We start from the raw sequence: 12,624 nt of genomic DNA, 5'->3' as shown, positions 1-12,624 counted from the left end.
AACTCCTAATTGTTTCCTAGCTCACCACCTAACTGAGGAGAGAAATAATGGCTTTCTTTCATTTCCAATTTTCAGGTCTATCTCCTTATTTTGAGTGTGACTACTCTAAGCCTTTTACTTGCCCCAGCCCTGTGGAGAGCCGCAATTATGAAATGCGTTCCAAGACCTGAAAGACGCTCAAGTACTTGATAAGACTTGCATGTGTACAAGAATACATGTTTTTGCAAAGAGTACCTTCATTGCTCATTGTATTTCTATGCACTCAAAAAACCAAGAAGGTTTGAGTAGTCCTCTTAATATGTACTCAGTTAAAAGCCTTATACTGATCTTAAAAAAAAAAAAAAAAAAAAAAAAAAAAATCTGACATTTGAATTAAACTTCTCTTCAAAACTGGCTTTCTTTCTGGCAGATTCAAATAGGCCAGAATATTTGTTTCTGATCGAATCAATTATGCAGAGTAGAAATTATTTTTTTAAATCCAGTATCATGCAGACTGTATTGAGTATTTTTTGCCTAGATGTGCCTTTTAATTTTCCTCTGGTTTTGTTACTATTTGTTCTCACCAGATTTTGTTTTTTTTTAAAAAATATAATATATATATACATACATACATATATATATTATATTATGGTGCCTATGGTATCTTCTTACACTATAAATGACTTGAGTCGTTTTCACATTTAAGAGTTCAATACAATGCCATAAATTTGGTCACAAAGCACATTTCCAGTGGTGAGTAAAAGTCTAATCCTTTACACAAAGAAAAGGTTTACCTCTGTTAGCATCAAATTATTTTAAACAGTAAATACATATTCCAAATGGTACAGCTAGCATTATGTGATATTTTATTCCAATTTACCACATATATACTTTCTTACAGTGATAACTTTCATTTGTGTTATTTCTTGTATTTATTTACAGATTTGACCATGTTGATGGTGAGAAAGGGCATAACTTAAGTTATATTTGAAGACTGACAGTTGTTACCCATTCTTGTTGCTAACTACTGTTATCCTAACTGTTTACAATTTTCTTTCTGTGTTTAAACTGAAAATAAAATTGGTATATCTGGGAAGTCTAATTTCAAGCAGATGTGAAAACCTTTTATCAGTTCTCTGACTCTGGAGGTTGGATGTAATTGACATTATTCTACATTTGAAATTATTTTAAGTAAATTTGCACAAAACTGAAAAAGGCCGATTAGATGTGCGTTGGGAACTCTACAGCTTTATACTTTGCATTTACATATGCCTTGTAAAAAGCCCATTCTTTATATGTCATAGAAAGAGATTCACTGTAGCCTGCTCTGACAAACAAGTAAAAAAATTTTGAATCTTGTGTTTACAACAATGCTATTAAAGATTTATTAACAGCTTAGGTTAGTATTACATTGTAATATAAAATAACTTTGGTTTGCACAAAATGGTTAGAAAAATGAATGTTATAGGTTTAAATCGCCAATTAAAATGAGAAGTTATCCTCCAAGTAGTGGAACTAACAAAGGCTTGTTTCCTATGGATTTGTATGCTTCAAAGCTCTTTTCCCTACCAAAGCAGCCTCAGTGTCCTCCTGTGTTTTATCTGATGCCTGCTGGGCTTGGCAGAATACACTTTGGGCTAGTCTAGAGCTTATACATACTGTTAGGCCAGTTGGCCCCTGCAAGGCAGGGTACATAATAGTTGAGTTCTTGTTCTTCACTGGATTTGGGGCCTTTCTTTCCCAGCACTGATTCTTCAAAAAAATTTTCAGGCATGCATGACAATTTCACCTCTCCTTGAATGGTTTCAGAAGCTTTTGGGGAAGAGTGACAAATACAGATTAAAGAAAACTTCCAAATAAATAAAATAACTTGGTTAAAAAATGAGTCTTTAACAGAAAAGGAATTTGAAAACTGCTTTGTTTATTTCAATGTTTAGTATTCAAATTATAGAAGCAATTCAACAGCTTTATTGTACAATTTAACAATTTGCTGTCTCAAACCTTTTATTTTGCTTCAGCTGCCTCATTAAAATAATTTAATTTTGCTTCCTAACTGTATAAGGGAGAGAGGTCATACTGTGTCCACTGCCACAGCTCATAGTCAGGCATCCCTTCCTGAAATATAAGCTTCTCTCCTTAATGCCTCATCTTGGTTTTGAAAGACATGCATCTTGCGCATACTATTTGCTGCCACAATCATATTTATATCACCTACATTTCAGAAGAAAACAGTCTAATTGATGTCACCTCACATTGGGTTGTTCTGTTCTTCGCATATTCTTAGAGCTGACCACGATAGAGACCTTTGTATGGTTTCATTATCTCTTTTAGTCAGTTAGCCGTTGAAACTATTATGCAAAGTATTAACAACTGTGATGACTAGACCTTTAGCTAAATAAATTAAATTGGTGTGGCTTGTTTTACTTCTCTGAAAAACTGCTGTTAGGAGAGGAGAAAATATTGATGGTTTATGTTTCCAAGGGCAGGGTGGGGGGGAGTGTAATTATCTTGTAAAGGAGTTAGGTGAAGAGTCTTTTTGGTACCAGGTCCAAAATGGAGAGCAAGATGTAGATACCCTGTTGGTTGCCTCATACCTGTCACTGTTTCCCGAATAATTTTTGACTCTGTCATGACTTGGCTAGCTTTTCTAAGAACTGGGAAAAGGGCAATAGGAACCTTATTTGCGTATCAATATTCTGTGCTTCTTTGAGTTATATCTAATATCTCATCAGCCAATCCAAGTCCAAATTGCTAACCTTATCAGACACATCAAGTTTGTTGACAATTAGATGTGTGAAGCTGTCAGAAAGGTGAAGATTGTTGTAAATGCTTCCTGAAATGCAGGTAATGGCTCCATGCATAATTCCATGTCAAAGTTGGACACTCTCATGATAAAATCCTAGGATAGAAATAAGAGACCACCTTCCTTGAAGATCTGGCATGCCTGTAGGTAAAACAGGAAGAATATTTGACAACTGGTCCATTTAGATACAGTTGCAGCTTTTCCAGAAGGAATGCCTGTACTCCAAAATATTGCTACCCATCCTCTGGTGTCAAGGAGATAAAAATAAAGCAGAGACCCAGAACCCCTGAAAGGAAACTAATGACTTTATATAGGTTTGTTGAAGAACAGTGGACTTTTCTGGAAACCTTTGTTTCAGCTTGTTGGCTGATATCTATCTCATTATCTAATGATCAGCATTGTTTGAAAACAGAAAAGCTGATGGAGGGCAGAACCTTTGTCTTCACTGGTGATGAGTGGTTATTGCTGTGAAGTGAGCTTAAGTGAGTAGAAAGGAAGGGTCCATTCTGTACATGAGTAGCAACTTGTTCAGCATACCTGATTTATTTTTTATTTATTTGGGGGGAGGCGAGTATAACTGGTTGCTTGCTTTGTGTTTCAGGAACTTAGGTAGCTTTCTGTCTGAGAAGTGGAGTTCTTACATATTACCCCTTTGATTGCTACTTTAGTCATTGTTGCCTATGAAGGAGAAGGAACCAAACAGTTTAAAAGCTCATAGCATAGACTGTACTTATACTTTGATTCCTTTCCCTGGTCCCAGGGTCAGACTGGAATGTACTGACCCACAACCACCCCATCTAAAGGAGACTATGCTTCAGTTTCTCAGAAGGAAAACACTTACCGACAGGTGGGAGGTAGGTTTCTGGCAATTGTCACCTTGCATGGGCCTAGGATAGCTTAAGAAATGCTGCCATAATTGCATAGTCCATGGGACTTCCATAACTTTTAAAAGCTTTAAGATTTTTTTTTTTTTTATAAATGCTAAAGCTAATGAGAAAGCAGCTTCATGGTTTCTTTCTTTTTCTTTGTTTAAACAATTGGACACGTTCTGCTTTGTGGGCAGAGAGGGGTGTGTGTGTGTGTGTGTGTGTGTGTTTTGAGGGGGGGAGCATAGCATAAAGGAATTGTATTATATGATGAGGCTTGATAGAGGGAATGAGCAGTCTTACTGCCTATTGGACCAAACCCAGGAATAATCTAACCACAGAATCACTCCTGGGTTTTGTCTAGGGCAAGAATTTGTAGTGCTGCTCTGTAAGCAGGCTGGGTAGTGTTTCAGCACCAGGGCAGTGTGGAAGATAGAGCAAACTGGACCACTAAGTGGCATGAGGCAAGCCATGCTGACAGTATAGATATTGTCACTAGAAACAGCAACATCTTATAAACAGCAGCAATTACGAGAAATACACTAGTAAACTAATCTGACGATGAGGGAGGAAACAATAGTGGAGTGTGAAGGAAGAGGACCAAGATGTCCTACAGCTGGGGAAATGTGTGGCCCACCTTGCCCAAAAGGAAACAAGGCAGAGCAGGAAGGCTACCAACTTCACTTAGTAGCTCAGAAGGTGTGCTTCCTTGGTTCTCCTACTGCCTCTATTGAGTAGTTAGCTGGTGCCAGTTGGGAAAAACTTAACAGCAGTGAATCACTGAAAGAGGCTATGGAGTCTTAGTTGCTGAAGATTAAGAACAAACTGGACAATCATGTGACCAGAGGGAGCTTAGGGAGAACTGATCCTGCCTTGGAGGACAAAATCTAGCTCAGAGAATGGCAAACTTCCAAAGTTACACTGCCCAGCTGTACTGTTATTTCCTAAGGTAAAACAAATTTGGGAATTGGGAGATACTACCTCTAAATGAGTCCAGATGCTGACATGTTGATCAGTTGGTATTAGGTGTCTGTTTAAGACAGTAGCTCTCACAGGTACCTGTCTTAAGATGGCATAGCTTCCAGCTGTGAAGCATGCAAGTCAAAATGTGTCCATGTGCTATCACTGGCATCAATGTCATAGGTTGCTGACCATTGATTGGCTAGATGACCTCTTGAAACCCATTACTTTCTTTGTTTCTCTGTCTTTTATACATTATGCCACAATGACATGGCTTGAAGGTGTATTCTGTTCTCCGTTTGAAGCTCATTTAAAAGGGGGAGGCAGGCCACAGAAAAGTCATCAATAAGGGTAGCTTTCTACTGCGACAAACACAAAACAAGTCCTAAAGCTCCAAAATGACTAAGAAAAGGCCAAAAAAGGAGTGCTCAGAGATCAGAGAAACACTGCTGATTTTTCCACTGATATAAATATTTCAAAATCAGTTGTAAACAGCACAGTACTAAAGAAAAAAAACAGCTAGGAGTAGATACGGAGTTATTAATGGGGTAAAATAAATGCTGGCAAACTGAGGATAACATTCACCCCCCTCACCACCAAAGCTGCATAAGGAATGGAGACCGCCTAAAGCATTAAAGGAAAAAACAACAAGTGCTGTACCTCTTTAGTATGTACTCGTTCAGTTGTCTCACAGGAAATTCAGGGCAAAGAAGAGAGGCTTACTGGAAAGCATAAGCGACACAGCAAGATTATGTGACAAGTGTAAATAGACAAGTGTAAAACTGAGTAATGAAAAAAGACGGTCTTCAGTTACCATTTCTTTACTGCCTAGGGTCAAGAAAGACTTGATTCTTAGGTTTGCAGAGAAGCTATGTAGTTTGCAAAAGCAGGTAGTGGTAGACCAGCTTCATATTCTGTCCTTTGATTGCTAGTGTTCCTTTGTTCTGAAAGTTAGCATAGTTATCTTAGTCTATACAAACCACAATTCCAAATACATTATTTCCTCCTCTTTATTTTTCTTCGTAAGAGGATTCTTGTCAATTTTCCTCTGTACTAGAGAAGCTAGAATTTTTCTTTTCAGACTCGGACTTTTTAAAGATGCTGCTAGTCTGTCAAATAAAACTTGAAACATGAGAGAAAATGCTTTGTACCTTAGCACAGTCGTTGAATTCTACCTTTTTAGAAGTATTTGGTTTTTCTGTAGTCACGTCTTCATCCTGGGGCGGACGTACCCTGTTATCAGTTGCGGGTGCATTCTTGAAAATTGCAGTGCTTTGTGGTAGTTGGGATAGTGAAACAATTTTCCCCATAAGAATTAATGTAATAAAGTGGGGATGCATGCAGGGACTTAAACATACACAGTTTAAATACACAAACACAACATATATAGCCCCTAAAATGGAGAGCAGCAGCATCAGCGGGAGGAGATGCTGGATTTTTGATTTTTTTTTTCCCTGAGGCTGGCTTTGGTGGCTGGAGAGGTGACTGCTTACTGGCCTGAGATTTTTGAATAGTAGCTCTCTTAATGGAGTTGAATCTTGCAATACTGCTGATGGCTCTATCTACCTGTTATTGGAATGAGTCACCACGCAGAAGGATCTCAGCTGCTTCACCTGAGGCTGAAAGGCCAAGGTCAGCCTTTCATTGAGGTTGTTCTGTCTGCCCCTTCCTGAACAGTTACATTTCCAATATTATCATCTGTCTCAGACGTTCACTGCTTGTCAAGCTCAGTCAAGAATGAAGAATGGAAAAATGGGGATTACCTCACTTTACTCAGCAGAGCAGGGTACTAATTTATCAGCCATGGAAGCCCAAAACAGCGAGTGGGGAAGGGACTGGTAGCAAGGCTGTTACTGTAAAGAAAAAGCTTGGAATATTGCTACATTTATCAAAAGAATCAAAGTAACTATTGTTTCCTCATTATTACAAAACACAACTCCAAGTTAAAAAAGGAAGTGTAAAAGAGGTAAACTTGATGTGAATCTAGTCGACTGATGAACCTTCTCTAGGGTTTGTGATAGATTTTGCTGTTCTGTTCTTGTATAGTGGCTCTCCTGGTACTGTCCTTTATTCACAAATAGTCATCTTCCCCAGGCATGATCAGGAAACAGCACGTTTTTTGAGAAAGAACCTTTTCTTTCCTGCTCCCCTCTTGACCTTGTTATGACAACCTTGTATCATGCACAGTTGGTATTGCAGGCAGAAGTTGCTGAGCAGCTACCCCCATCAAGCAGTCTTATATCTGCACCTATAAGCAACACATCTTTTGAAGTATAAGGTTTTGACTTTGCTGCAGTTTCCACCATTATTGCTATGCCTATATAGCCCCTACTATGCATGCTAAAAGGGTTTTGCCAAGAATTACATGTAATTCTTGTATAATTACATCACACAACCCAAGCTAACAAACTCCATTTCTGTTGCCGTAGCTGCACACGCGCTAGTCTTCCTGCTAGCATATGGGAATGAGGAGGTTTCACGGTCTTAAAGCATCAGAAATCATGCAAGCTGGATTTATTTAGCATAGATCTGGGCCTAATTCAAGCTTCACAGCACCAGTTATGTAACTGAAAATTTTCACTTCGATTACTATGAAATTACAAGCTCAGAATGGATCAGTACAAGCGAAGTTGCTCAAGCAGCAGCGGGACAAGAAGCGATGAGGAAGCACCGGCAGGATGTTGTGGCAACTAACCGCACCGTGCCGTTGGCTCCAATTTAACAGCGCCACGGCACCCGCACCCCCAGAAATCCTGCCAGCCGAGGGCGGGTAACGCCAGGGCTTCCCGCTCGCCGCCGCGCGCCAGGAACGCGGGACAGCGCGGAGGCCCCGCGGGGCCCGCGCTGCCGCCCGCAGCGACGAGCCCGGCGGCGCTCAGCGCCTTCCCGCCTCCTGCCGGCCCGGGAGGCGGCTCGCGCCCGCCCCCGCGCGCCACCGCCCACGTGCTCGGCGGCGGCGGCGGCGGCCAGGGCCGAAGAGCAATCTCGCGCCGATGCTTCCCGCGCGCTGGCTCCGAGCGCCGCAGGGCGGGGAGTCCGAAGGCGCGAAAATCCCGCGCATGCTCCCTCCGCCCATGGAGGGGCGGACGGTTGCTCTAGCCGCTCCGCGTGTGCCCGTGCAAGGCACGCTACACCCCCGTGACGTCAGCGCGCAGCGTCACGCCGGTGGGACGCACAAAAGTGTAAGTTTTAATTTTTTTCCTGCCAACGGGAGGAAAAAAAAAAAAAAGAAAGAAAGAAAGAATCGCAGGGTCGCGCGCGCGGAACCCGGGGAGGGGCCGCGGCCGCGGCGCTCGCGCCCGCCCTGCCCCCTCCGCGTCTCCGTCCCCATCCCCCCCCCGGGGAGGGGAGAGCGCGGGGGGCGGGAGGGGGCCGGGGCAGCGACGCGCAGCCCGCGCAGGTGTGCGGGGCCGGGGGCGGGCGGCCCCGCTCGCACCTGGGGGCGGCCGGGAGCCCGCCGGGCCGGCGACCCGCGGGGGCAGGGGCGGTGTGGGCAGTGACAGCCCGCTAGGCGACCCCCCCCCAACCCCTGCCGCCGTGCGCCGGGAGGGGGGCGGTCCCTGCCGGCCCCCCCTCGTCCTCCCTCCACCCCGCCTGAGCTGCCGTTGGGGCGGTTGGTTCCCCCCCCCCGCCGCCTCCTCCCCTGCCCCCTCCCGCCGGGCTCGCCAGGCCCGCGCGCGCCGCCGCCGCACATGTGCAGTTCGGCGCCTCCGCAGCAGCGCGGCGCCGGGCGGGGGGTGCTGCTGCTGCTGGTGCTTCGCGCTCCGGGTCCCTGTCTGGGGGCGGCGGCGGGGAATGGAGCCGGCTCTCTCCGCCTTCGGCCGCTCAGGTGCGGGCAGCCGCGGCCGGCCTGCAGGAGGAGGAGGATGAGGATGATCCGGGGGGGGTGGGTCGGTTGGGGGGTGGGGGGTGCGAGGTGCTGCCGCCGGCGGGGCGAGGAGAATTAGGAGAGGACGGACCCCCCCCCCCGCTCCTCCTCCCCCGCTTTCCCCCGTCCCCCTGCCGGCGATGCCGCCTGGCGCGCGGGCGCGTCTCCCCCCTTCCTCGTGCCCCCGCCGCCTCTGAGGCGATTAGCGCGGCCCCTCGCCGCGCAGGGGAGGCGGCGCGGGGCTTAGGGCTTTGCCCGGGCGGTGAGGCCCTGGTCGGGGGGCGCCGAGGGGGCGGCGGGGGGAGGCGGGCGGGCGCGCTGGTGCCCGAGGCGCGGTGGCAACTGCTAGGCTCTGCCTCCCGGTGCAGCCGCGGCCCGCCCGCCCGCCGGGAGGAGAGGGGGGTTGCGGAAGGCCCCGGGGGGAGCTGGCCCCTGCGGCCTACTTGTGCCTGCTGCTGGAAATGGGGGTGGGGAGGAGGAGGCGGCCGAGGGAGTGATCTCCTCTCCCCGCCGCTCCTGCCCGCGCCCTTCTCCGCGGGGCTGCAAAGGGCGCAGCTGGACAGGGACCGGCCCAGCGTGGGCTCCGGCTGCCCTGCGGGGAGCGGGTACGTCCTGGGGGAAGGGCGCTCCTGCGGGCGGAGAGCTCGCCCCGGCTCTAGGATAAGGGCTATTCCCGCATGTGAGCTTGGGGTGGGGGGGCACTGGGGGGTTGATTGATGGTGACATAAAACTTTTTCTTAAAAACCGGATTTTTTAAAGTAAAATGTATTCGGTGGTATTCAGTAGTTTCTGTCGCTAAAAAGTTTTCCTCCTTTCCCTCTTATAGCTGATGTTGTCTTTACTTACTTTCTAGAAAATAGCATCATTGTCTCTGTGTCCTGCAGCCGTCAAGATTTTAAGAGGATTGATTTCTAGTCTTTGGTAACATGGCAAAAGATGTAAGTATGTTTGTAGTACATCATATATGGAAGAACAGCTAATATATTTTTGCTTTTGTTTTTTACTAGCAGAAGCAAAGCAAGTTATGCTTTACAATAGCTGGTAGTAGTGAATATATGGAACGTACTTTTTGTGTGTTGTACACCAAGCCTAGTCACTGTTTTTCTTCAGATAAAACAACATAAAATCAACTTCATATCTGCAGCCATTTTTCAAAGTAAGTAATGAAGAGATCACTGTCCTCATAAAAGCACTTGTGTATTCACATTGGACACTAAAAATACTTCGTTTTGAACTGGATTTAGAAAACCCTGCATACATAAAATACTGTTGAAATGTTGGGGTTGTCACTGACTACTCCTTTATTGTTACCTGTTGACAACCGACAAAACAGGAGTGTCAGTGCTAGCATTTTGCTTGAGGAGGCATCATGTATTCAAGGGAGAGAAGATGGTTCACTTTCCGTATGTATTCATTGTTTCTCCTCTGTCTACCAAAAGATGCTAATTGGTGTCAGTAAAAACAGCCTTTGGGGACTTTCATCATAGACTTTCATTATCACTGACTTCAGGGTTGGTGGCTTTGATTCTGTGGCCTACCTCTTGAACCATCTACAGTATGCTTGATCTGAGCCAAAAGGCCAAGAAGTGATATGTTTGCTCTTTACCCATTTCAGTATTGTTTTTAACAATTAGAAAAACTGTTTAAATAGGCCCTGCATTTAAAACAGAATTCTTTATTGATGGATAATGTAATTGGGCTTTCACGTTTCCTTATGATGGTAAGACGAGATACTATTCCATATTCCAATTAGAATGTATCTTCACTTAAAAAAAACACAACTGACAAGCTAAGGAAAAGTGGTACAACTTCAAATTCTTAAACAGCAGGTTAAAATTTGATATGAACTATTGTATGTTTCAAGTAGCGAGAATTTCAGTGCAACAGTGATTGGTTTTACAAATTAATCCTGCAGAAAATTTAAGTAATTTAGAAGCAATTGAAAAACATCTTAATGTACAGAGAAGTAACCAGAAATACATAGTCACTCAAAGCTTGCCTGGCAAAGATAAACGTGGCCACGTATGTTACAGATAGCAGATAGTTCAGGGAAGGAAAGGCCGTTTTAGGGGGAAGAAAACGAAGGAGGAGTGTTAGAATAAGAGAAGAAATTGAAGCAGTTCAAAGTAATTGAGATATTAAAGTACATTTGTTTAACATTATCTTTTGGGAGAGAGGTCAACCCAGTGAGGAGGTACTAGCACCTGTGAATACTGATGAATACCTTAGAAAGTCTAGGAGAGCATAATGAGAATAAGACATTTAAGAAAGAATGACATATTAGATAGAAAGTTCTAGCCTCTGCTAGAAAGGAGAATAGTTAAGGGAGGAATGAGAAACATGAGAAAAAAGATGCTACAAGTAGAAGCAAAAATTGTCTTCAGTTTCTTCTGAGAGTAAAAGAAGTAATCGGCTGAATTTAGAAAAATGGCAGTTTAGATTTTAGGTAAAATTTTAAGTATAATTGGGCACTGGTACAGACTAGCTAGAAAAGGTCTGAAATCTTAATTGAAGGATTGTCTGACCTGTTCTTAAAAACCTCTACATACATTTAATCCTGTCTCGGGGAAGAAAGATGAACTATTTCCTTTTTTTGCAGACCATTACATGCCTACCCTTATATAATGTCGAAGAACATGTTAGTGAATCTTGTGAAATTTTAAATGCATTTTGCTTTCCCAAGTCTGATAGGCCACACTAGGTTTGATTTACTACTAGAAAATAGAGATGCTAATTGGTATAACACTCTTTGATTTTCAGAAGGGAAAATAAGAGTGATTCTGGTAATTTTTGTGCAGAGTCCAAGTTCATTCTGTAGTGAAAGGGTGGAGTTAATCGTAATAGAGAAAATGTCACTAAATTTGTAGGCACTTAGTCCACAGAGAGCTGCACCACTGTAAGTTTAAACATTCTGACATGGAAACACTGATGTGATTAATAGCTCATGGTTTTGCCATGTCACCTATCAAGTGGAGTAACTGACTGTAAGATGCAGTGGTGAAGGAGATGGCACAGTTAGGAGCTGGTGAATGCTCCCACCCCTTCCTTCCCTTTTCCCAACAAGGCTGAAATGGCTAGGCTGTGGTAAGGGTTGTGTTGCTGTGATACTAAGTCTGCGCTTCAGATGGCATTTACGTGACCAAGTGGCTTCCGTGTGCTCCAGCCTGGGAACACAGGCTCAGTGTACACACCACGCTTACTCTATGCTGCTGGGTCTAGTGCTAGCTGTAGTGACTGATGAAGCAGGCAACTCTGCAGGAAGGGAAGGTGTCTTCTCTCTTCTGCCTCTCACCCTGCCTGCCACCTGCTGCCGGAAGGCACATTTTCTTTTGTTGATCGCTTCCAGCTCTTTTTTCCTCTTTATAAAAACTACAGTTTGGAAGGGCCTATGTTAAAAGTTAAATACTCACAGAAGCTTGCAGACTGAGAACTTACTGGATTAACTTAACAAATAGGGAGCATGATAGAGAATGCTGGCAAATCAATTATTTGTTTTTTAAAATGATTAAATAATTACAAAAGTACTGATCAGGTGTGCTGGCAAGATAATATTTATCAACTATTTGACCAAATCTAAATTCTGCTAAATACTAATTTAATATGTATCCCTTTAAAGCTTTTTAGGGTATATGTTAAAGAGAAAATAATTGACAAAGTACAGATCTTTGGCAAAATATTTTCATTTCCTCTGACATAGTCCAAAAACTAATAGAGGAGAAAAAAAAAGATAAACACTTTCATATCTAGCATCTTAATTAAGAGCCTGAAGGTGAAGTCAAAAAGGATATTCACAACTAATGTTGCAGTTGGATAAACTGAAAAATACTAATGAAGAAAAGAAATACTAGTAGCTTGTGAAAGCTAAAGTATCTGTATATGAATCAATAATTTTTTTCAGAAAGCTGTGGGTTATATCATATAAGGAGGAAGGGATCTGGAAAGCAGTAAAAGTTTTTTTTTTTTTTTAAAAAGCAATTTTCCAATGTGATCTGGTAGCAGTAATGAGCATATTCACTGCTCATTTTACGCATGTGAACATTGCATAGAGTGGTGAAGCAGTTCTAACAGAATCACGCAGATTGGCTGTGGAATATCACATTTAGTTCAGAAGGGCTTGGTACTAGAAAGACTACTTTGGTTGTAATTCA

The 12,624-nt window shown here is 43.6% G+C and overlaps 2 protein-coding genes across 6 annotated transcripts in view; both read left to right on the top strand.

Annotated features, from left to right (window-relative positions):
- Positions 1–1,087, top strand: part of TMCO3 (transmembrane and coiled-coil domains 3) — a 33,106-nt gene extending 32,019 nt beyond the window's left edge. The window contains exon 15 of the mRNA XM_026096970.2: positions 76–1,087. Within this exon, the coding sequence (XP_025952755.1) occupies positions 76–189 (114 nt within the window). The 3' untranslated portion in view covers positions 190–1,087. The remainder of the gene's footprint in view (positions 1–75) is intronic.
- Positions 1,088–7,650: 6,563 nt separating this feature from the next.
- Positions 7,651–12,624, top strand: part of TFDP1 (transcription factor Dp-1) — a 46,877-nt gene continuing 41,903 nt past the window's right edge. The window contains exons 1-2 of one of the 5 annotated variants that reach the window (XM_064503662.1): positions 7,651–7,790; positions 9,330–9,414. In XM_064503662.1, the coding sequence (XP_064359732.1) occupies positions 9,403–9,414 (12 nt within the window). In that variant the 5' untranslated portion in view covers positions 7,651–7,790; positions 9,330–9,402. Of the gene's footprint in view, positions 7,791–8,242; positions 8,438–8,719; positions 8,739–8,955; positions 9,082–9,329; positions 9,415–12,624 lie in introns of those variants that run through there. The other 4 variants (XM_064503675.1, XM_064503659.1, XM_064503669.1 and 1 more) reach the window with 4 other exon arrangements.

Source organism: Dromaius novaehollandiae, chromosome 1, assembly GCF_036370855.1.
Source record: "Dromaius novaehollandiae isolate bDroNov1 chromosome 1, bDroNov1.hap1, whole genome shotgun sequence".
Taxonomy (NCBI): Eukaryota; Metazoa; Chordata; class Aves; order Casuariiformes; family Dromaiidae; genus Dromaius; species Dromaius novaehollandiae.
This window is presented reverse-complemented; position numbering and strand designations above follow the sequence as displayed.